The 23,933-nt window shown below is 42.7% G+C and overlaps 2 protein-coding genes across 3 annotated transcripts; both read right to left on the bottom strand.

Annotated features, from left to right (window-relative positions):
* Positions 1-3,940: 3,940 nt before the first annotated feature.
* On the bottom strand, positions 3,941-23,613 carry LOC306820294 (lysozyme g-like). Of its 2 annotated transcripts, none has more exons than XM_079338116.1 (5): positions 23,498-23,613; positions 23,023-23,094; positions 22,595-22,794; positions 22,373-22,511; positions 3,941-4,173 (listed from the first exon to the last, which is right to left on the bottom strand). In XM_079338116.1, the coding sequence occupies exons 1-5, from the start codon at positions 23,499-23,501 to the stop codon at positions 3,998-4,000; spliced, it is 591 nt and encodes a 196-aa protein (XP_079194242.1). In that variant the 5' UTR covers positions 23,502-23,613; the 3' UTR covers positions 3,941-3,997. The 2 variants fall into 2 exon arrangements, with proteins under 2 accessions (XP_079194242.1, XP_079194243.1); XM_079338117.1 differs by lacking the exon at positions 3,941-4,173 and adding an exon at positions 22,081-22,295.
* LOC306819938 (lysozyme g-like) lies at positions 4,464-5,472 on the bottom strand (the record flags this gene model as incomplete). Its single annotated transcript, XM_079337565.1, has 3 exons — positions 5,372-5,472; positions 4,890-4,967; positions 4,464-4,705 (listed from the first exon to the last, which is right to left on the bottom strand). Exons 1-3 carry the CDS (start codon positions 5,373-5,375, stop codon positions 4,464-4,466), a joined length of 324 nt encoding a protein of 107 aa, XP_079193691.1. The 5' UTR covers positions 5,376-5,472.
* Positions 23,614-23,933: the final 320 nt, after the last annotated feature.

The following is a 23,933-nucleotide window of genomic DNA, read 5'->3' as shown; positions in this document are numbered from 1 at the left end:
GCAGAGTTTGCATCTTCCTGTATCGGACTGTAAAGGCTGATGTACACTGATCTGAACCTCCACACTCTGAGATAACAGCGTTAAACACTGCGAGATAAAGATAAGTAATTCTTTCAGCCTGTAAACTGAACTTAAACATTTTTTACGATGGGTTTCCACAGATATCATGGAATAAATTGGCTGCTTTTACAGTTTCAGTTTCCTCATGACTCTCTCACCTCCTATCCCTCTGAGGTTCTTTCTCTCACCTGCATGTTGTTCAGATCATTCAGCAGTCAACCCAACCTTCAGGGTCGGAGATGCAAAATCTGAAACCAGCTTACATGTCGTCTTATTGCTGCTTTGCTCTGCAGCACCTTGACTTCACACAGTTTCTGTATGTTTGAAGTTTTCTTCTTGCTGTCAGGGGAGATTTGAGAGTCTTAAATAATCAAACACCAACAAAAAAAAATTTTTTTGAAGAATTTTCATTTCCAACATCATTTCCAACATTTTCTCTTTTTTTTCAAAATTTGCATCATGTACAAAATTAAAAACTTCGCTTGGCTTCTGTGACTTTTTATTGACTAACAGGTTTTCACAGCACAAAGAGCGTGAGCGCTGTCATTGCTAACTTTGTGCATGTTTAATGGTCAGTGGTTCAAAGTCTGTCTGCCTTGCCTGCTGACAAGCTGCACCTCAAATAAGTAATCAGTGAATATCGTGTGTACAGCGATATGAAGAACCAGGTTTCTCTGTGTGTAAACACCATAAACATGAATATTATCAACACTGGGATTCATATAACTGGGACACTCGAATCCACATAAACACACTCAGTTATTGTTGTATCTTCTGTTTCTTATTCAAGTGTAAAAATGGAAAAATATTATTAATCGCATGTTGAATAAAATGTTAGATATTTGTTTTACAAGCTTTATTTGTCTCACATTGTGACTTCCTGAAGATCTGGGATGTAAACTTGTTTAAATGAGTACAAGACATCCTCGATGTGGAAGTGTAAAATCCTGCAGTTTGATGAGTGAGGGATGAAGTCACACACACAGTTTTTTACTGCAGAAATAAACATGTTTACAGCCTATTATTATTAGTTATTGAAGTTAAAGCCTTTATTTATTCATCATTACAGGTGAAGTGCAAAATATTTAGCAGGTAGACATGTTACAGTTCATGACGGGGAGTGATCTTCCTGTGTGATCATGAAGGAAACAATCTGACAACAATGCAGCAGCCAGTATGTCCTCCTTCTAACTTTAGATTCTGCTCCTGAATGCTCTGGATTTGATTGGACCAGAGAAGGTAGGCGGGGCTTTGAAGACCGTTTTGGACGCCCCTGGGTTTGCCAGATATGAGAGCAGTTATCAGGTGAACAGGTGTTGCAGCGATGGAAGCCGGCAGTGGAACTGCTTCAGATAGAAGTGATTGTACCCGAGCTAAAAAGCCTCTGCATGTTTCTAATAAGCTCCAGCAGCAGAAAGCTGCTCAAACTAGGATCAATGTTGGAGATGCTTTTGAAACATGGAGAGAAGTTAGAACGCAGAAAGCTTTACAGACCCATGCAGAGCTGGCTAAACACTGAAGCTACAGTGTCCACCACATGCAGAGCTGGCTAAACACTGAAGCTACAGTGTCCACCACATGCAGAGCTGGCTAAACACTGAAGCTACAGTGTCCACCACATGCAGAGCTGGCTAAACACTGAAGCTACAGTGTGCACCACATGCAGAGCTGGCTAAACACTGAAGCTACAGTGTCCACCACATGCAGAGCTGGCTAAACACTGAAGCTACAGTGTCCACCACATGCAGAGCTGGCTAAACACTGAAGCTACAGTGTCCACCACATGCAGAGCTGGCTAAACACTGAAGCTACAGTGTCCACCACATGCAGAGCTGGCTAAACACTGAAGCTACAGTGTCCACCACATGCTGACCTGTGTGAGAGGAGGGGGGAAGACGGCTCTCTGTGATGATTAGAGTTTAGACGGCAGTACTCATTTTAAACACTAGGGGTCAGAGTTGCATATACATCTTTGTAGTAGTCATTGGAGTAGTCTTTTCCTGTAGTGTCCTGTCTCATCCACCTTAGGAAATCTGACTCGTAGATCCCTGCAGTTGTACGCCGCAGTCCCTCCTGCAGATTCAAATACAAGATCAGATTCACTGTGTGAAGACGGCTGTGCTTTTGAAAGTCGACTCGTTCAGTAAAACAAACCTTTAAGCGTCTCCTCTTTGCTCAAGTGTCCATTATTTGTAGCGTTCATCACACCTGCAGAAAACTCCAGGAGATACTTCCAGGTGGAGCTGTACATGTGAAAACATGGTAGTGGTCACGGACAGATGCTTCACGCTGCATGCACTTGCAGCAGTCACATAATATGAACAGCAGTGTGAAAATAGTCTCCTTGTATCATAACAACGGACTACCGCCACCTGCTGGCCTGGAGAGTTATTTCCTCTCACACACGTGCAGATCGTGCGTGCTGATTGGCCGCTGGCTGTAGTCTTTAGGGTGTGTTTAAGAACAGACAGAAGGTGGCATGAGGCGACGTCACAGCTCATCTTTGTTGCCACTTGTTCTGCCTGGTGTGTCAGGGCCTTAAGGGCTCAGAGCAGTGGCCCAAAATGACTCATGCTCAGCATTGCATAAAATGAAAGTCGATACAGAAAAATGAAGAGGAATTAATCATCTAGCTGTCATTGACTGTAAACATGTAGCTGTTGAATGCAGCCTCCCTCCTGCTCACCAATCAGACCAGCTTATTTAAAGCACCTGGATGACTGATACATGGTCCAGGCTCTGGCTCCTGTCTGGTGTTTGTTTGGTGAGTACAGTTTTGATTTAATGTCTAACTGGCTTGTTCTTATCCTTAATGAAATCACTGTTTGTGCTGCAGCTGCTTCCTGCTCCCCAGATCAGCCCGGACTAAATCCCTGTGGTTTAACGTTTAAACATTGTTTTGTCTTATCGATGTTTGGTCTGGTTTGCCCTTTTGTTTTACCTCATTTTTGTACATCTTTCCTTTATAGCTGTTGTTTGGAGTAGTGGTTAGTTTCATATTCCTTTTTATCAGTTTAGTTGCTCTTACTGCCACCGACTGGAATTTGCCTGTTTTGTTTGTTTTCTCCTGAGGACAAAGACGTAGCAAACGAAGCAACAACAGTCCTCGAGGTGACATTATGAGAATGTGTCTATCGATGCTACGTGTAGCTGAAAAAGAATCGCCTCTCCTTTATTTAACCAGGCTCAGTTGCCTTTGGATCGAGCTTCCTATGTACCATGACCTGCATGACTGAGAACTGAGAACTGAGAACCCCTCACAGATGTAAACAGAGTTAACAAGTTGTACGCCCCACTGAATGTTAAACTACTGCACAGCTCTGACTGCATAGGACGTTTTTCAAACAGCACAAACAGCCTCTTCCTGTTTCCCATTGTGTCGTCCGATGGTCCACTTGAAGCCGAGGGCTGAAACACACTGAGCTGTGAGTCACACTGTTGGTTCTTTCTGCAGGACGGGTGTGCTCAGTGGTCGTCTTTACACGGCCCACTATCTCTTCTTCATCTTCCTCCAAGAATTCTGTTTTCGCTCCTCCCTTCCTTCCTTTTACTCTTGATAGCTGACTTGCACAGAAGAGAAATAGCCCTGGATGTCTTTAACAAGCAGCGCGGCGCCCTACTTGGAATAACACCGTAGATCATCTTTGCACCAACACACAAGTATTGGAGATAAAAGATGTGCAACAACTTCCCCAGCTCTCCGTCCTTCCTGCTCGGCCACTCGCTGACACGAGCTTGATTCATCTCCTCTTGGCCCCTATTCACAGTGACGTACGCATCTAGATCAGATTTCATGCTTTCATGATTAAACAACTGTTATCGCGGTGAAAGTGTAAGATTGGCTTAAACCCATCAAGCACAGAAAACTGAGATATTTGTTTTTTGATCGTGTTTATTTACCTCCAGATTTCACACAAACAGCATTTTAGACTTTTACTTAAAAAATTCCACACCATGATGTAGACTTCGGAATTTGATAGTCTTCGTTGTTGTTCCAGTACCACTGGGCTCTGGCAACAACATCATTGGAGTAGTCTCCACCGGTTGTGTTTTCATCGACCTTTCCATAAGAATGGACATTTCCATCTCCCATGTTGTAGGCTGCAATCCCACCTGCAGAATGAAACACACATCAGGTTAAATCATGTGTGTGAAGGGGGCTGTGCTTGTGTAAACTGAGTGAAACAAACCTTTCAGCTTCTGCTCCTGGCTCCAACCAGGAAATTTATCACTGATCTTTCCGATGAAATGAACCAAGATGTCCGTGGCTTGTCTGATGTGTTCTTCACTGTCCCATTCACCCTCTGGTGTGTGATTACCTCCGTTTGGGTTCGCATCAACCTACATGTGTTTGAATGAAAGCTGGTTACTTCATCAGAAACATCACACCAAACTCATGTGAGTTAAACAGCATTTATGATCACCTGCATCAGTCCAAAGCCGTTATAAGCTTGTCGTCTGGGGTCGTAGTCTCCCCAGCCATCAGTGTTCTTTATTGTGTTTCCAGCCCGAGACTCTCTGGAGATGATGGCAGCAATCAGAGCTGGGGAGATTCCCTTTTGAGCCCCCACTCTGATGATCATAGACCTGTACTTTTCCATTCTGCCTGCATCAGTCTCAGCCATCTTGTGTGATGCACCCACACCTTCAGAGGGGGAAAAAAGCGCTAGTAGCAATCAAAGCTCATCGAGCAGGAAGCTCAGTGATCCAGGTTTGTTTAAGACATTTGTCTCATCACTTCCTTTTTGACCAGCACATGAAAAAAACCTACTTAGAGAAAATCTTTATATAAAATGAGCATCCTGTGTTTTGCAGCTTTAAGTATTTACCTGAGTATCCCAGCCTGTCCTGATTGGCTGTTTCCCGTGATGCACCGCTAGTTTCAACGCTCATGATGTTTCCGAAACCTGCAAACGAGATGTTTATTACAAGATCAGTTTTTAACAGAAACAGAAATATTTTATTTATTCCCAGGTGGAAGAAGACCGGTTGTTACAGTTGCTCTAATAAACAATAAAGCAGAAGAATATACAGAAAAAAAAGGTTTAAAAAAAAAAAAAAGATATATGAGGACATATGAGAGATATGAGTTCAAACATTTCTGGAATAGTGAGATAAAAACCGATTCAAAATCCACATTTAGACTTTTAGAGGTTAGAACTTGGGACTCCTTTCTGTACCACTACAGAAAAACTGCTCTCAGCTGGTCTTTGTTGTGTAGTCACATCTGATCAGCTCTGACAGGAACAGCAAATAAATCAAATAATGTCTCTACATCTACATTAGTACCGTCACAAAGACGAGCACTCACCCATCTTTGCTGTTTCTTCTTCTGTTGGTCTCCTCACAGTTCGGCTGTCAAAGCTCCAACACAATGTCCCTCTGTTTACTCTGCAGCTGTATTTATAACTCTGAGCTAGCTTACACTTTCAGTTTCCTCATGACTCCCTCACCTGTCTGATGTTCTTTCTCTCACCGGCATGTTATTCAGGTCATTCAGCGGTCAAACCCTCCCTTCCATACTTGATTCTCTGTGTTGTACCTTTATTTGTTAAGAAATCATTTCAGAAGTTGTTTTCTTCTCTACTTGAGGACAAACCTGACAAAGGTTGCATTTTTACTTTTTACAGAGCTGCATCAGCTCCTCCTACGTCTTTTTCATGTCATCAGTTTTCTGACCCCTTAATTGTAAGTTAATCAGAAGAAACTGGTTCTAACGATAGCAGGAGTATAGCCTCTGTCTAAATTACTATTTACAGTTGTTCTGAAACGTCCAGGACCAGAAACAGACGATCAAGCTTGGAGGGAAGTAATGAAATAAGAAACGACAGCGTTTACTTAGCAGCAATATTAAGATTTGGCTGCTTCTTGTATGGGGTTTAAACAGGAAGTAGTTCATCACTAACAGCTGGGTGTACATACATACTGTGTTGACCATTGCATATTGTATAAGCCTTTTTCAGATTGCTTTTTTTCACATTAGTGCTGTCACAAAGCTCAGCCCTCATCTCATCTTTGTCCATTCCACAGCAGTTTAATGTTGGCGACCCAGTCTGTGATTTCACATTGTGTTGCGGCGTTGCAGAAGCACGGCACGGCGTGGAGCTCCACGTACACACAGTCTAACATGCACGCAGAAGTCTTACAGAAATATAACAAACCTTTAATATAAGACAGGAATAATCACAGTAAATATTCCCACCATAAAAACAAGTGCTGGTATAGCAGCATAGCTTCTCCTTGCTCCAGTCTGGAAATTTATCACAAATCTTTTCAATGAAATCAACTAAAATCCCCGTGGCTTGGCAGAGGTGCTCTGTGCTGTTCCACGCCCCCCTCGGCTTGTGCCCGCCTCCCTTTGGATTGACATCGACCTACAAAATATGGATGAACGCTGCTTTAAATCTGAAGCTGTGTGAACATGATGTGAGACAGCATTAATTACAACCTGCATCAGTCTGATACTGTTCATGTACATACTGCACTTTGGATTGCCCTTTTGGCTAAAACGTCAACTTCATTTCGTTGTCTCTGTACTTGTACTCTGCAAAATGACAATCAAATTTAATCTAATCTAAAACTTTCACTTTTAGTTTATAAACCAAGCACCAAAGAGAATCAGGGGAAGGCAGCTGTTTTACAAGAAATGAGCATCAGCATCATCCTGCAGAGTTTGCATCTTCCTGTATCGGACTGTAAAGGCTGATGTACACTGATCTGAACCTCCTCACTCTGAGATAACAGCGTTAAACACTGCGAGATAAAGATAAGTAATTCATTCAGCCTGTAAACTGAACTTAAACATTTTTTACGATGGGTTTCCACAGATATCATGGAATAAATTGGCTGCTTTTACAGTTTCAGTTTCCTCATGACTCCCTCACCTGTCTGAGGTTCTTTCTCTCACCTGCATGTTGTTCAGGTCATTCAGCAGTCAACCCAACCTTCAGGGTCGGAGATGCAAAATCTGAAACCAGCTTACATGTTGTCTTATTGCTGCTTTGCTCTGCAGCACCTTGACTTCACACAGTTTCTGTATGTTTGAAGTTTTGTTCTTGCTGTCAGGGGAGATTTGAGAGTCTTGAATAATCAAACACCAACAAAAAAATAAAAATTTGAAGAATTTTCATTTCCAACATCATTTCCAACATTTTCTCTTTTTTTTCAAAATTTGCATCATGTACAAAATTAAAAACTTCGCTTGGCTTCTGTGACTTTTTATTGACAAACAGGTTTTCACAGCACAAAGAGCGTGAGCGCTGTCATTGCTAACTTTGTGCATGTTTAATGGTCAGTGGTTCAAAGTCTGTCTGCCTTGCCTGCTGACAAGCTGCACCTCAAATAAGTAATCAGTGAATATCGTGTGTACAGCGATATGAAGAACCAGGTTTCTCTGTGTGTAAACACCATAAACATGAATATGATCAACACTGGGATATATAACTGGGACACTCGAATCCACATAAACACACTCAGTTATTGTTGTATCTTCTGTTTATTATTCAAGTGTAAAAATGGAAAAACATTATTAATCGCATGTTGAATAAAATGTTAGATATTTGTTTTACAAGCTTTATTTGTCTCACATTGTGACTTCCTGAAGATCTGTGATGTAAACTTGTTTAAATGAGTACAAGACATCCTCGATGTGGAAGTGTAAAATCCTGCAGTTTGATGAGTGAGGGATGAAGTCACACACACAGTTTTTTACTGCAGAAATAAACATGTTTACAGCCTATTATTATTAGTTATTGAAGTTAAAGCCTTTATTTATTCATCATTACAGGTGAAGTGCAAAATATTTAGCAGGTAGACATGTTACAGTTCATGACGGGGAGTGATCTTCCTCTGTGATCATGAAGGAAACAATCTGACAACAATGCAGCAGCCAGTATGTCCTCCTTCTAACTTTAGATTCTGCTCCTGAATGCTCTGGATTTGATTGGACCAGAGAAGGTAGGCGGGGCTTTGAAGACCGCTTTGGACGCCCCTGGGTTTGCCAGATATGAGAGCAGTTATCAGGTGAACAGGTGTTGCAGCGATGGAAGCGGGCAGTGGAACTGCTTCAGATAGAAGTGATTGTACCCGAGCTAAAAAGCCTCTGCATGTTTCTAATAAGCTCCAGCAGCAGAAAGCTGCTCAAACTAGGATCAATGTTGGAGATGAAACATGGAGAGAGGTTAGAACGCAGAAAGCTTTACAGACCCATGCAGAGCTGGCTAAACACTGAAGCTACAGTGTCCACCACATGCAGAGCTGGCTAAACACTGAAGCTACAGTGTCCACCACATGCAGAGCTGGCTAAACACTGAAGCTACAGTGTCCACCACATGCTGACCTGTGTGAGAGGAGGGGCGGAGCCAGCTCTCTGTGATGATTAGAGTTTAGACGGCAGTACTCATTTTAAACACTAGGGGTCAGAGTTGCATATACATCTTTGTAGTAGTCATTGGAGTAGTCTTTTCCTGTAGTGTTCTCATCCACGTTAGGAAATTTGACTCGTAGATCCCCGCAGTTGTAAACCGCAATCCCTCCTGCAGAATCAAATACAAGATCAGATTCACTGTGTGAAGACGGCTGTGCTTTTGAAAGTCGACTCGTTCAGTAAAACAAACCTTTAAGCGTCTCCTCTTTGCTCAAGTGTCCATTATTTGGATGGTCCCGGATTGCTTTGATAAAATGAACCAAGATCCCTGTGGCTTGGCTCAGGTGAGTCCTGCTGTTCCATGTCCCCTTTGGTGAGTGCCTACCTCCCTGTGGATCCACATCAATCCACAGAGACAACAAAAACTCTGCTGTTAGTAATTGGTACATCAGTAGTTGTGGCTTTTACAAGTAGAAATGAGTAAAGGACAAGTTCACAGAACACACAGAAACACTCAGTAAAATGTGCACAAGTTGAGTTTTCATTCAGCTTGTAAAAAAAAGTAGATAGAGATAGATAGATGATACTTTATTTTTTTTAATTCAAGGCATCCAGTAGCAGGACACAAGACATTAGTTACAAGTAGCGTTCATCACACCTGCAGAAAACTACAGGAGATACTTCCAGGTGGAGCTGTACATGTGAAAACATGGTAGTGGTCACGGACAGATGCTTCACGCTTTATGCACTTGCAGCAGTCACATAATATGAACAGCAGTGTGAAAATAGTCTCCTTGTATCATAACAACGGACTACCGCCACCTGCTGGCCTGGAGAGTTATTGCCTCTCACACACGTGCAGATCGTGCGTGCTGATTGGCCGCTGGCTGCACACACATGCTCAGCATTGCATTAAATGAAAGTCGATACAGAAAAATGAAGAGGAATTATTGATCTAGCTGTGATTGACTGTAAACATGTAGCTGTTGAACGCAGCCTCCCTCCTGCTCACCAATCAGACCAGCTTATTTAAAGCACCTGGATGACTGATACATGGTCCAGGCTCTGGCTCCTGTCTGGTGTTTGTTTGGTGAGTACAGTTTTGATTTAATGTCTAACTGGCTTGTTCTTATCCTTAATGAAATCACTGTTTGTGCTGCAGCTGCTTCCTGCTCCCCAGATCAGCCCGGACTAAATCCCTGTGGTTTAACGTTTAAACATTGTTTTGTCTTATTGATGTTTGGTCTGGTTTGCCCTTTTGTTTTACCTCATTTTTGTACAGCTTTCCTTTACAGCTGTTGTTTGGAGTAGTGGTTTGTTTCATATTCCTTTTTATCAGTTTAGTTACTCTTACTGCCACCGACTGGAATTTGCCTGTTTTGTTTGTTTTCTCCTGAGGACAAAGACGTAGCAAACGAAGCAACAACAGTCCTTGAGGTGACATTATGAGAATGTGTCTATCGATGCTACGTGTAGCTGAAAAAGAATCGCCTCTCCTTTGTTTAACCAGGCTCAGTTGCCTTTGGATCGAGCTTCCTATGTACCATGACCTGCATGACTGAGAACTGAGAACCCCTCACAGATGTAAACTACTGCATGTTTACATCATATACATCTGTTCACATGTCTGCTTTCATCTGATACATGCATGTCTTTTTACACCTCACGCTGTCCTCTGTGTCTAACTGTGACTTGTGTGTTTTTAACTTGTACTAACATCTACACACTTTCCTCTCTGCTGTTCTTCGGATCTAACTCTGTGACTGGATTCTAACCTGTACTATCACACTAACATCCTGACACTTATTCTTCTTTTACACTTTATTCTTTATTCTACGGCCCACTATCTCTTCTTCATCTTCCTCCAAGAATTCTGTTTTCGCTCCTCCCTTCCTTCCTTTCACTCTTGATAGCTGACTTGCACAGAAGAGAAATAGCCCTGGATGTCTTTAACAAGCAGCGCGGCGCCCTACTTGGAATAACACCGTAGATCAGGGTTTCTTAACCTTTTTGACCTTGGGGCCCAACATTTTCAGGGCGAGGTAGTCTGGGGCCCAATCGAGTGAATGGTTCTGATTTAACTTTTGCGGTCATTTTTATTTAATAGCTATTTGTGTCACTATGTAGTAATAATGAATGCTGTTCTTAATGTGTTTGTTTTTAAATCAATATATAACCTATACATGGGCTAATTATGCATAAAACCTTGCACAAGTTAACAAGATCATTTAATTAATTTTGCTCATATAAAACCATGTTTAAGTGCATGTTTGTCAAATAAGTAACACAATATAAACTTAGCAACAAAAGCAATAAAATTAGGTGCTCAATGAAGTTAGGTTAGTTAACTGGCGCATTACTGCCTCTGGTGGTCGGAGAGTATATTGCAGGCCAACGATCACAGCCTTTACGGCCCACAGATGCAAATATATTATCCCCTCGCGGCCCTGCAGGTGGCGCTAGCGGCCCTTCGAAGAGATAAAAGACGTGCAACAACTTCCCCAGCTCTCCGTCCTTCCTGCTCGGCCACTCGCTGACACGAGCTTGATTCATCTCCTCTTGGCCCCTGTTCACAGTGACGTACGCATCTAGATCAGATTTCATGCTTTCATGATTCAACAACTGTTAAGATTGGCCTAAACCCATCAAGCACAGAAAACTGAGATATTTGTAGTGGCACTCCGTCTCTTTCTTTGTCCTTTGTACCACTCTTACCACTTTTAAAAAGTTTATTGTAAAAATTTCAAAGTAAAATACAAGTATAACAAAGGTCGAAAGCACGGTCAAAAAACTGTGTAGCTTCCATCAACACTTGACTCCAACTACCTACGTTACATGCGTCACATTTAAATACGCAGTGATGTCATGACCAAAAACATTCAGAAACATAAAAAATAATTTATAATGACTAAATTATGACTGTACAAACCATTTTAAACATTATGAATTACATGAACTTACTGAAAATCACATTTTAATCATTTTTAACTAAATATTTATAATCAAATCAACAACATGAATAATGGCTCTTACATTACTTGTTTTTTGATCATGTTTATTTATTTTAGACTTTTACTTAAAAAATCGCACAAGATGATGTAGACTTCGGAATTTGATAGTCTTCTTTGTTGTTCTTGTACCACTGGGCTCTGGCAACAACATCATTGGAGTAGTCTCCACCGGTTGTGTTTTCATCGACCTTTCCATAAGAATGGACATTTCCATCTCCCATGTTGTAGGCAGCAATCCCACCTGCAGAATGAAACACACATCAGGTTAAATCATGTGTGTGAAGGGGGCTGTGCTTGTGTAAACTGAATGAAACAAACTTTTCAGCTTCTGCTCCGGGCTCCAACCAGGAAATTTTGCCCTGATCCTTCTAATGAAATGAACCAAGATGCCCGTGGCTTGTGATAGAATATTAGGCCTTTTCTGCTTAAAATCAAAGTGTTTACTGCAATAAAGTTTCATCACCCGGTCCAAAGGAAAGGTTTGATATTTACAGTTTGAATGATGTTCGCTTACATTTATATTATACCAGTTATTTTATCATGTTTTATTCCAGGTTTGTGTGTGTTAATAAAATTGCCATACTTTTCAGTAAGGTGTTTGTGTGAAGAGGGCTTGCAGGAGTGAGTGCACATTCCAACATGTGTTTTTGGCCCTTTAAACTGAATCACTCACCAACTCAAACATAGGTTTAGTTTAAGGCCCTGAACAGTTAATTACTCACCCACTTTTATAGGTTCAGTGGGCCTTGATAGATAATCACTCAAATGGTTTGTTGCTTAAAAGGAATTGGTTACGAGACTAGATGTCTGCTTGTGATAAGAAACAGGCAGGATGTGTCTTCCCCTACAGGATGTGAAAGGATTCGGAGTTTGATGCACCAATGAGAAAAGGAGAACCACTCATCTGAAGACGCATAATTTGGAAGTTGCCCCAATCGGAGGAAGGACACCGCACATTCTTGAATGCATAATTTGGTTAGATATTCTCTGTCTAGTGTATAAAAGGGTTCAGGGAAAGATAGTCGGGGCTCAGACTTCGTGAACTGATCCAGCATCTGTCTGTTGTCAGGGACGCGTAGTGTTGAACCCAGAGACTCTGAAACTTCTATTCTTGATTCATCAGGTTAATAAACTCTGTTAACCTGAAAGAGACGTCTTCAGTCATTCCTCTCATCCCATCAAAAGAATGCGCAGAGAGATTTGAGGTAATTATTTAGAGGAGTCAGATTTATATTAACAACATTTAGGAAAAGGATCAAATAGAAACTTATATCCTTCACTTGGCTGATGTGGGTCTCGCTGTTCCATTCGCCCTCTGGTGTGTGCCAACGTTTATCAACCTACATGTGTTTGAATGAAAGCTGGTTACTTCATCAGAAAAATCCCATTAAACTCATGTGAGTTAAACAGCATTTATGATCACCTGCATCAGTCCAAAGGCGTTGCCATGGTCTCCCCAGCCTCCAGTGTCCTTTATTGTGTTTCCAGCCCGAGACTCTCTGGAGATGATGGCAGCAATCAGAGCTGTGGAACTTCCCTTGTCATCCCACACTCTGATGATCATAGACCTGTACTCGTCCATTCTGCCTGCATCAGTCTGGGCCATGGTGTTTGATGCACTCACACCTTCAGAGGGAAAAAAAGCGTTAGTAGCAATCAAAGCTCATCGAGCGGGAAGCTCAGTGGTCTTTGTTGTCTAGTCACATCTAGGGCTGGGTTAAAAAAAATCGATTAATCGATTCGAATCGATTTTCCTTTGAATGGCCCGATATCGATTCATAAAATCCAAAAATCGATTATTTAATGGTCTTTTCTACTGTGTGTAATGCAGCCTGCAGTTTAAAGCCGAGTAGCCTTGCGTGGACAGCAAGAGATCTGGCCAGATCTCGTCACTAGGTGAGGAGTGCGAGCGTTATTAAACATGGCAGGAGCACTGAAGGCACTACCAACAAACTTGCATTTTGGATTTAAAAAACACGAAGGCAGCAATGAACTGGACAAGAGCAAAACTATATGCAAGATCTGCAGCGTGGAGGTGAAATATTGTGGAAACACAACGAATGTCCGAAATCATTTATCGAGACACCACCCGGAAACGCAGTCTGCAAAGACGTCGGACCCGAAGCAAACGCAGCTGGAGAAGACATTTGTATGAAGGTTAGCAGCAAACTCTCCGCGAGACCAGAAAATAACCTGTCGCAACATTTATATGCAAGGACATACGACCACACAGCGTTGTTGAAAATGATGGTTTCCGCGGCCTTATAAAGACTCTGTAGCCACGCTACGTTATAGCAACACGCTAACAGTTCAGTGAAGTGACAGTCCCAAACATGTATGCAGACGTGAAACATCCCAACATGGCTGAAGTTAGCAGAGAGAGAGTCGCACTAACTTGTGACTGTTGAACATCCAGAGCAACAGATTCATACCTGACAACCTGACTTATTGCACTATACGACAACTCTGAACCTTTTACATGTCTGCTTGTTTACTTTGATTGATTCATTATTTATTCATTTGTATGATTGTTTGTCTCTTTTGGTTGTTTCTCTTCTGATACAGTTGTTAGATTTTTTTGCAACCAATGTGTCATACTGCACAAAACCTTAGTGAGACAGTCACAGGCAGCAGAGTGAATGTCCTCAGTTTACTATGTGTTTGTAGCCACCTTGTTTACACTGCCTGCTTTGTGATTTGATTTAAATTATTACATTTTTGTTTTGGTCATGTTTAATAAAAAGGACATGATTAATGGCACTGCTTTGGGCTTAATTAAACAATATCTTTAATAATGCACCATGTTAGAGTTACAATTATTCAAGTAAAATTGGTACTGTGACTGAAATATCCTTAATCGAATTGAATCGTGAATCAAATCGAATCGATTTGGGAAATCTGAATCGATAGCCAGCTCTAGTCACATCTGATCAGCTCTGACAGGAACAGCAAATAAATCAAATAATGTCTCTACATCTACATTAGTACCGTCACAAAGACGAGCACTCACCCATCTTTGCTGTTTCTTCTTCTGTTGGTCTCCTCACAGCTCGGCTGTCAAGGCTAAAAAGCACAATGTCCCTCTGTGCACTCTGCAGCTGTATTTATAACTCTGAGCTCGGATGATGACTCCCTCATCCTGCCTGATGTTATCGTGAAACTGAAAGTTTGAAAACGCCCCCAAATTCCTGCGATGTGAGCGATGATGATCAGAGCAGCAACAATAACTTTATATTTATAGCACCTTTAAAAACAACTGTTTACAAAGTGCTTTACAGATAAAACAATTACATCAACATGTAGGGAAAGAAACAGAGTTAAACAGGCGGACCAAACAGGGAGTATTAAAATTATATAATTGCAGATAACTGTAAAACAGCCCTCCATTCATATTAACTCACAGCGGGAGCTTCACGTACACACACTCTAACATACACACACACACACACACACACACACACTCTGTGCTCCACTGCTTAATCTGTTTCACCTCTGAAGATGAGTTCCTTTTTGTTACGCACACAATTACCGTCGTGGGTTCTTCATTCTTCTTCTTAACAAATCTTATGTTCTTAAACTTAAACTACCGTGTTGCTCCGCCATCACTCGTTTATTTTACTATGACAACGTAACACACAATACCCGACTTTTCACATCCTTTTCCCTGTTCACATGACTACAGAAGTCTTACAGAATTACAACAAACCTTCAAAATAAGACAGGAAGAATCACAGTAAATATTCCCACCATGAAAACAAACGTTTGAACTTTGATTAAAAGTAAATCTCAAGTTTGCAGAGGCATAATTGTAAGAACCATTTTCCAGTAACGAGTTTGATTATTATTTTTTGATTGTAATTTGCTAGAGTAACAATCTAAAACTTTCACTTTTAGTTAATAAACCACGCACTAAGCACTGGTGTTTGTTTGGTGAGTACAGTTTTGATTTAGACTTTTTATTTTATTGTCCCTGAGGGGAAATTCTTTTTCACTGGAGTACAGTTTTAAGGGCAGCGCGCCGAGAGAGGGTGAACACAGGGGGACACATGTGGGACAACAGGACATACAGTGCATATGGTTTTGGGGGGATTGGGACTGAGGTGGATTTTTATTGAGGGCTGAGATGACTGCAGTCACCAGGCTTCTGCTGTATCGCGTCCTCCTGCACAGCAGGGACCTGTACCTGCGTCCAGAGGGCATGATGGAGAGGTGGTAGTTGAGAGGGTGGGTGATGTCCAGTGCTATTGTGTGAGAGATGTGTGTGATGGCCTTTGAATTGAGTTCTGACAGGGTGGGAGTGGGGAGACCGATTAGTTTGGCTGCAATGTTTGTGACACGGGTGAGTTTAGTTCGGTTTTTGACAGTGAGTAGGTTGAAGAAGCAGGAGGAACAGGAGAGCAGGATGGACTGGACGATGCTTTGATACAACAGGAGGAGGAGATGGGGGGGCAACATATAGTCCTTTAAGTTTCCGGATGGCGTGCAGTCTTTGGTGGCTCCTTTTTTGAATGTCTGTTGGTCGAAGGTGAGATTGTTGTCTAGTGTGAGTCCGAGGTATCTGAAGCTGTCAACAGTTTCAACTGTGTCATTGTTGATGAGGGTGTGGGGCTGGGGTGAGGTCAGGTCACGGATAGCCTATACTGCGTTTCTGGAGGACAAAGTAGAGCTGAGGCTTCTTCATGTGCACCCAGGTGACATTTATTTACAAACTAACGAAACAAACAATTTTAAAAACCAATATGTCTGGCAGCATGCCCCGCAGCACCTCACCCTAGCCTCCCCCTGGCAGAGTGAGTGTGCTGCTTATATACCAGCTGGTCCTCGTTAGGCCGGAACCTTCTCTCTTCTTCTCTTTCCCCAGGGACTCTTTCGGCTGGAACACCTTTTATCCCTGGTAATGGACACCGCTCCATTACATTTCCTCCCCCCTCTTTTAGGGCCACGCACCTCTAACTTTCATGAACCCTGGAGAGAGAGTCAGCCACCGTATTGGAATTGCCCGCCTTGTAGAAGACAGTGAAGCTGTAAGGTTGTAGAGCCAGGTACCAACCAGCGATTCGAGTGTTGGCGTCTTTCATTTTGTGGAGCCACTGGAGCGCACGATGGTCAGTTTCCAAGCTGAAGTGTCGCCCCAACAAGTAGTACCTCAGTACCACTTCATGGCCAAGCACTCTTTCTCCACGGTTGAATATCTGGTCTCTCTGTCAAGAAGTTTTCGGCTCAAAAAGGCAACAGGCCTCCTCTCTCCATCCACCTCCTGCAACAGAACTCCACCAAGGCCCACACCTGATGCATCCGTTTGCAGAATAAACGGTTGGTTGAAATCAGGGGTCTGCAGCACTGTGTTTACATTTATGGCTTCTTTGAGATCCCTGAAAGCATGGTCACACTGATCACTCCATTTTACCTTTCTTGGTGATACATCTTTGGTGAGATCGTGGAGAACAGCTGCACGATCTGAAAAGCGAGGAATGAATTTCCTGTACCAGCCCACCAGACCAATGAAACTCTTCACTTTCTTCTTTGTGGTTGGGATGGGGAAAGAATGGATTGCCTCCATTTTTCCCACCTGAGGTCTGAGCTTTCCATGGCCAATCACGAACCCGAGGTACTCCACTTCTCTCTGAGCCAGACAGCATTTCTGTGGGTTGATTGTTAGGCCAGCTGCTTTGATGCACTGCAGGACTCGTTGAAGATGAGACATGTGTTCTTCCCAGGTTTGGCAGTAGATCACCACGTCGTCCAGATATGCAGCTGCAAACTCTGAAACATCTCTCAGCACATAGTCCATTAGCCTTTGAAACGTAGCTGGCGCCCCCTGGAGCCCAAATGGCATAACCCGAAATTGGTACATACCAAATGGAGTTTTGAATGCTGTCAGTTCACGGGCCTCAGATGCCAGTGCCACTTGCCAGTAGCCCTTGCTCAGGTCTAAGGTAGAGATGTATTTGGCTCGTCCCACTCGCTCCACCAGCTCATCAATCCTGGGCATGGGGTACGGGTCACACAATGACACAGCATTCAAGTAACGAAAGTCTATGCAAAATCTCAGTGAGCCATCTTTCTTTGGTACTAGAACGACTGGACTGCACCATTCACTACTGGATACCTCAATTATACCGAGTTCAAGCATCAATTTGATCTCCTTCTTCAGCACCGACACCAGTCGCTCTAGGATTCTGTAGGTCTTCTGACGTGGTGGCGCCTCCACCTTCAGATGTTGTGCTGTACCAGGTCAGTGTAGCCCGGGGTGTCTTTGAAGAGCTCTGGGTCAATAAGTGGAGTCACTTCTTTCTGCTGAGAAATAGAAAGGTGTGATGTGTCGATCACAGATGACTCACCCAGGCTTCCCGGTATGTATTTCTCTGGCATGTCTTCATCTTGTACCGCCCGGATCAACAGTTGAGGGACAGCTTCCTGGCGAGACTGAAATTCTTATTACAAGTTCACATGAAATGTCTGGTGCTTTTTGGTTCTGTCAGGCATAAATAGTTCATATGTGAGCTTACCCACTTTTCTGGTGATTTCATAGGGACCGTACCATTTGGAGAGGAGTTTGCTGTCAGATGTGGGGAGGAGTAGGAGAACCTTTTGGCCTAGTTTGAAGCTTCGCTCTCTGGCTTTACGATCATACCATGTTTTCTGGTTTTGTTGAGCTACCTTCATGCTGTCTTGTGCCAGTGCGGACATTTCCTCCAGGCGTTGCCTCATCTTTACCACATAGGCCACCACGTTCTCTCCAGAGGGGGCTGGGTTCTCCCAGTAGTCTTTGAGGAGGTCAAGCGGCCCTCGTACTTGGCGTCCATAGTGCAATTCAAATGGAGAGAACCCTGTTGAGGCCTGTGGCACTTCACAATAAGCAAATAGCAGGTATGGCAACCACTGGTCCCAGTCCGCACCTGTATGAGAGACAAACTTCCGCAGCATATTTTTCAATGTTTGGTTATACTGCTCTACTAGCCTGTCCGTCTGGGGGTGGTATGGGGTGGTCTTAATTCCCTTAATACCTAGGAGCTTGTAATCCTGTTGTAAAAATCTAGACATAAAATTCATCCCACAGTCAGTCAAAACCTCCTTAGGTATGCCAACCCTGGAGAACAGTTGTACTAAACAGTTTGCAACATTTCTGGCTTTGACTGTTTTTAGAGGGAATGCTTCTGGTCACATAGAACCAAAATGTATCTGTGCCCTGCGCTGCTGCGTTCTAATGGCCCCACTATGTCCATACCAATTCTCTCAAAAGGTGTTTCAATGATGGGCAGAGGCTGCAACATTGCTCGAGGGACTTTGCGTGAAGAGGTAAGTTGTCATATTTCACATGAATTACAAAATTTTGAGATTTGATTGTACATACCTGGCCAAACAAATCTACTTGCAATTCTGCATAAAGTTTTTTGGAAAGCCATGTGTCCTGCCCATGGCACCGAATGTCCCAGCTCCATTACTTGGGATCTGAATTTGTGAGGCAAAACCAAGGCTTCAACAGTTCCTTTACATTGATACAAAATGCCCCCTTTAATGACATATGTTGCCTCCTCTAAACACCCAGAGTTACCTTGTTTCACCCCTTCAACTTCTGTGACTTTTTGAAACCAAGGGTTTAAAGTTACATCTTCTTTTTGCAAAGTAGCTACATTGGGAGGGAGCTCAAACTCAACAGATTGCCTAGGTTTGGTTGGATTTTCTGTTTGTTTGCTAACCGTGCCTTTAAACTTGTCCCTTCTTTTCTGTGCTTTTGACTTTACAGGTTTCTGTTTTACAGGTTCCAAATCTTCATCCCAAAATGGCAACTCTTGTAAGGACTGTTTAGCACTCTGAGCTCTGGTAATCACCATATTAAAAACTGCAGGTGGTTCCCCTTTTTCAGGTAAGTTTACAGACACTGTTTTGGACACATTCACAGGTAGGTCTTTCGATAGATTTGAGTTTTCAGGTAGCTTTTCCGACTCTTGCACTAAATCTAGCAGAATTGGCACATCATTACCAAGAATCGCATCAAATGGCAAATTTGGAGCTAAAGTCACTGGCATTAAAAAGGTTTGGCCTCCAACAGTCAAATACACATCTGCCATAGGATACTGGTGTTCATCACCATGAATACAGCTAATATTAGTCTTGTCCTCACTCCACTTTTCCCTTGCCACAAGTTAGAAGAAACTACAGACTGAAACCCACCTGTGTCTAACAAAGCCGTAATACGGTGGCCATTTATAAGTACAGGGGCAGTCAGAGCTCTCTGTGTTGCATCTGTATGGCTGTGCAAAACAGGTCTAGACACTGCACAGTAAAGGGAAGGCTTCTGCTCATTGGTTAGTGGACATGAATATTGGGTGTGGCCTAAGCCATTACACAGGTAACATCTGATCTCTTTACTGCGCGTATGAGAACTGTTAGCATGATTGTGCGGAGTTTCGTCCATAGGGGGTGTGGTTGGATCCTTTCCTGGCAGCCAAGAAAACCTCAGCCAGCTCCGCTGCTTTTTCTGCCGTCTTGGGGTCCCGTTCACGGATCCATACTGCCAGCTCCGGACTCACTATCATCAGGAACTGTTCCAGGATCAGCGTCTCTGACATTTCTTGTTTTGTACATTTTTCGGGTTTGACCCATTTTGAAAACACGTCTTTCAGCCGCACATACAGTTCTTTAGGAGATTCTTCAGGGAATATCTCGGTGGACCGAAATCTTTGTCTGTAAGTCTCTGTTGTAATTTCATACTTTGCTAGTATCGCCGCTTTCACTTTATCATAATCTTCAGAATCAGCAATGTCCATAAGCACATATGCACTGCGGGCCTTACCAGTTAATAATGTGACCAGGCGGAGCGCCCACTCGTCTCTTGGCCATCTGCAGACGTGAGCCATTCTTTCAAAAGTAGTCAGAAAATGTTCAATATCATCATCTGTTGACAGCGGTAACAGTTTTGGCTCTCTGTAGTAACGGCCCTGGTTAACATAACTTATACCTTCTTCTTCATTGTCGGTCTTGTGCATGGGAGGAGCCAAATCAGGCTCTTGGTCGCGTGGCCTTTGGATAGCTTGGTTAACCAAAGTCTGCATTTCTTGAAACTGGTGCTGTATGTTTTTCCATCTTAATTCTTGTCTTGCTGCTTCCTTTTCCAGGCTCTTATCTCTGGCTGCCTGGGACCTTGCGAGCGACTTCACCAATCCAGCCAGCTCTTCAAACTTTTCCCCAGAGCTACTAATTGCACCCGCCCCCTGGTCAGCAGGTGCACTCGTCACCTCGTTAGGATCATCTTGCTGTTCAGTCTGCATTTTTCTGGAGGTCATCCTTGTTGTCATCCTCAGTTACTTTGTAGCATGGGCCCAGCTTCTGACACCAATTGTGACATTTGTCAGGTCACGGATGGCCTATACTGCGTTTCTGGAGGACAAAGTAGAGCTGAGGCTTCTTCATGTGCACCCAGGTGACATTTATTTACAAAATAACAAAACAAACAATTTTAAAAACCAACATGTCTGGCAGCATGCCCCGCAGCACCTCCCCCTAGCCTCCCCCTGGCAGAGTGAGTGTGCTGCTTTTATACCAGCTGGTCCTCGTTAGGCCGGAACCTTCTCTCTTCTTCTCTTTCCCCAGTGACTCTTTCGGCTGGAACACCTTTTATCGCCCACGCTGTATTTATAACTCTGAGCTCGGATGATGACTCCCTCATCCTGCCTGATGTTTTTTGACTCACCAATAGAAAAGGTTGAGACAGGATGACGAAGTCAATTCCTGCGAAGTGAGTTAAAATTCTATAATTCCAGATAACTGTCTGACTGTAAAACAGCCCTCCATTCATATAAACTCACAGCGGGAGCTCCACGTACACACAGTCTAACACACACACACACACACACACACACTCTGTGCTCCCCTGCTAAATCTGTTTCACCTCTGAAGATGAGTTCCTTTTTGTTACGCACAATTACCGTCGTGGGTTCTTCATTCTTCTTCTTAACAAATCTTATGTTCTTAAACTTAAACTACCGTGTTGCTCCGCCATCACTCGTTTATTTTACTATGACAACGTAACACACAATACCCGACCTTTCACATCCTTTTCCCTGTTCACATGACTACAGAAGTCTTACAGAATTACAACAAACCTTCAAAATAAGACAGGAATAATCACAGTAAATATTCCCACCATGAAAACAAACGTTTGAACTTTGATTAAAAGTAAATCTCAATTTTGCAGAGGCATAATTGTAAGAACCATTTTCCAGTAACGAGTTTGATTATTATTTTTTGATTGTAATTTGCTAGAGTAACAATCTAAAACTTTCACTTTTAGTTTATAAACCACGCACTAAGCACTGGTGTTTGTTTGGTGAGTACAGTTTTGATTTAATGTCTAACTGGCTTGTTCTTATCCTTAATGAAATCACTGTTTGTGCTGCAGCTGATTCCTGCCCCCCAGATCGGTCCACTTGAAGCCGAGGGCTGAAACACACTGAGCTGTGTGTCACACTGTTGGTTCTGTCTGCAGGACGGGTGTGCTCAGTGGGCGTCTTTACACAGCCCACTATTTCTTCTTCATCTTCCTCCAAGAATTCTGTTTTCACTCCTCCCTCCCTTCCTTTTACTCTTGAGTAAGAGATTAAAAATGACACCTCACAGGAAAAGTCACCGCTCAAGTTTACCTCCAGATTTCACACAAACAGCATTTTAGACTTTTACTGAACGAGTTGCACAAAATGTTGTCAGAGTCGGCTTCAACATTTAATAGTCTTTGTTGTTCTTGTACCACTGGGCTCTGGCAACAACATCATTGGAGTAGTCTCCACCGGTTGTGTTGGCATCGACATTTCCATAGGAATGGACATTTCCATCTCCCATGTTGTAGGCAGCAATCCCACCTGCAGAATGAAACACACATCAGGTTAAATCATGTGTGTGAAGGGGGCTGTGCTTGTGTAAAGTGAGTGAAACAAACCTTTCAGCTTCTGCTCCTTGCTCCAACCAGGAAATTTCTCACTGATCCTTCCGATGAAATGAACCAAGATGCCTGTGGCTTGGCTGATGTGGGTCTCGCTGTTCCATTCGCCCTCTGGTGTGTGCCAACGTTTATCAACCTACATGTGTTTGAATGAAAGATGGTTACTTCATCAGAAAAATCACATTAAACTCATGTGAGTTAAACAGCATTTATAATCACCTGCATCAGTCCAAAGGCGTTGCCATGGTCTCCCCAGCCTTCAGCTGTCAATGCATTTCCAGCCCGAGACTCTCTGGAGATGATGGCAGCAATCAGAGCTGGGGAGATTCCCTTTTGAGCCCCGACTCTCTTGATCATAGACTTGTACTTTTCCATTCTTTCTGCATCAGTCTGGGCCATGGTGTGTGATGCTCTCACACCTTCAGAGGAAAAAACATCACTCAGAAAAAAAGCACAGAGCTCATCGACCATTTTCACACACTGGATTTATTTTAATTTCCCGCTCATGCTGGGAAGCTCAGTGATCCAGGTTTGTTTAAGACATTTGTCCCATCACTTCCTTTTTGACCAGCACATGAAAAAAACATACTTAGAGAAAATCTTCATATAAAATGAGCATCCTGTGTTTTGCAGCTTTAAGTATTTACCTGAGTATCCCAGCCCGTCCTGATTGGCTGTTTCCCTCGATGCACCGCTAGTTTCAACTCTCATGATGTCTCCTGCAAACGAGACGTTTATTACAAGATCAGTTTTTAACAGAAACAGAAGTATCTTATTTATTCTCAGGTGGAAGAAGACCGGTGGTTACAGTTGCTGTAATAGAAAATAAAGCAGAAGAATAAAAAAAAAAGATTTAGAAATATAAAAAAAAGATATATGAGGACATATGAGAGATATGAGTTCGAACATTTCTGGAATAGTGAGATAAAAACCGATTTCAAAATCCACATTTAGACTTTTAGAGGTGAGAACTTGGGACTCCTTTCTGTACCACGACAGAAAAACTGCTCTCAGCTGGTCTTTGTTGTCTAGTCACATCTGATCAGCTCTGACAGGAACAGCAAATAAATCAAATAACGTCTCTACATCTACATTAGTACCGTCACAAAGACGAGCACTCACCCATCTTTGCTGTTTCTTCTTCTGTTGGTCTCCTCACAGCTCGGCTGTCAAAGCTCCAACACAATGTCCCTCTGTGCACTCTGCAGCTGTATTTATAACTCTGAGCTTACACTTTCACTTTCCTCATGACTCCCTCACCTGTCTGATGTTTTTTGTGAAACGGAAAGTTTGAAAAAGCCCCCAAATTCCAGTGATGTGAGTGATGATGATCAGAGCAGCAACAATAACTTTATATTTATAGCACCTTTAAAAACAACTGTTTACAAAGTGCTTTACAGATAAAACAATTACATCAACATGTAGGGAAAGAAACAGAGTTAAACAGGCGGACCAAACAGGGAGTATTAAAATTATATAATTGCAGATAACTGTATAACTGTAAAACAGCCCTCCATTCATATAAACTCAAAGCAGGAGCTCCACGTACACACAGTCT

The sequence above is a fragment of the Symphodus melops genome (assembly GCF_947650265.1).
Source record: "Symphodus melops genome assembly, chromosome: 2".
In the NCBI taxonomy this organism is placed as follows: Eukaryota; Metazoa; Chordata; class Actinopteri; order Labriformes; family Labridae; genus Symphodus; species Symphodus melops.
This window is presented reverse-complemented; position numbering and strand designations above follow the sequence as displayed.

What these genes read in the sequence shown, in the direction of transcription:
- LOC306820294 (XM_079338116.1), bottom strand. An exon ending in ACGCCTTTGGACTGATGCAG is followed by an intron (nt 22,512 to 22,594) that starts GTGATTATAAAT and finishes AAACACATGTAG; the next exon opens with GTTGATAAACGTTGGCACAC. An exon ending in CAAGGAGCAGAAGCTGAAAG is followed by an intron (nt 4,174 to 22,372) that starts GTTTGTTTCACT and finishes TTCATTCTGCAG; the next exon opens with GTGGGATTGCAGCCTACAAC.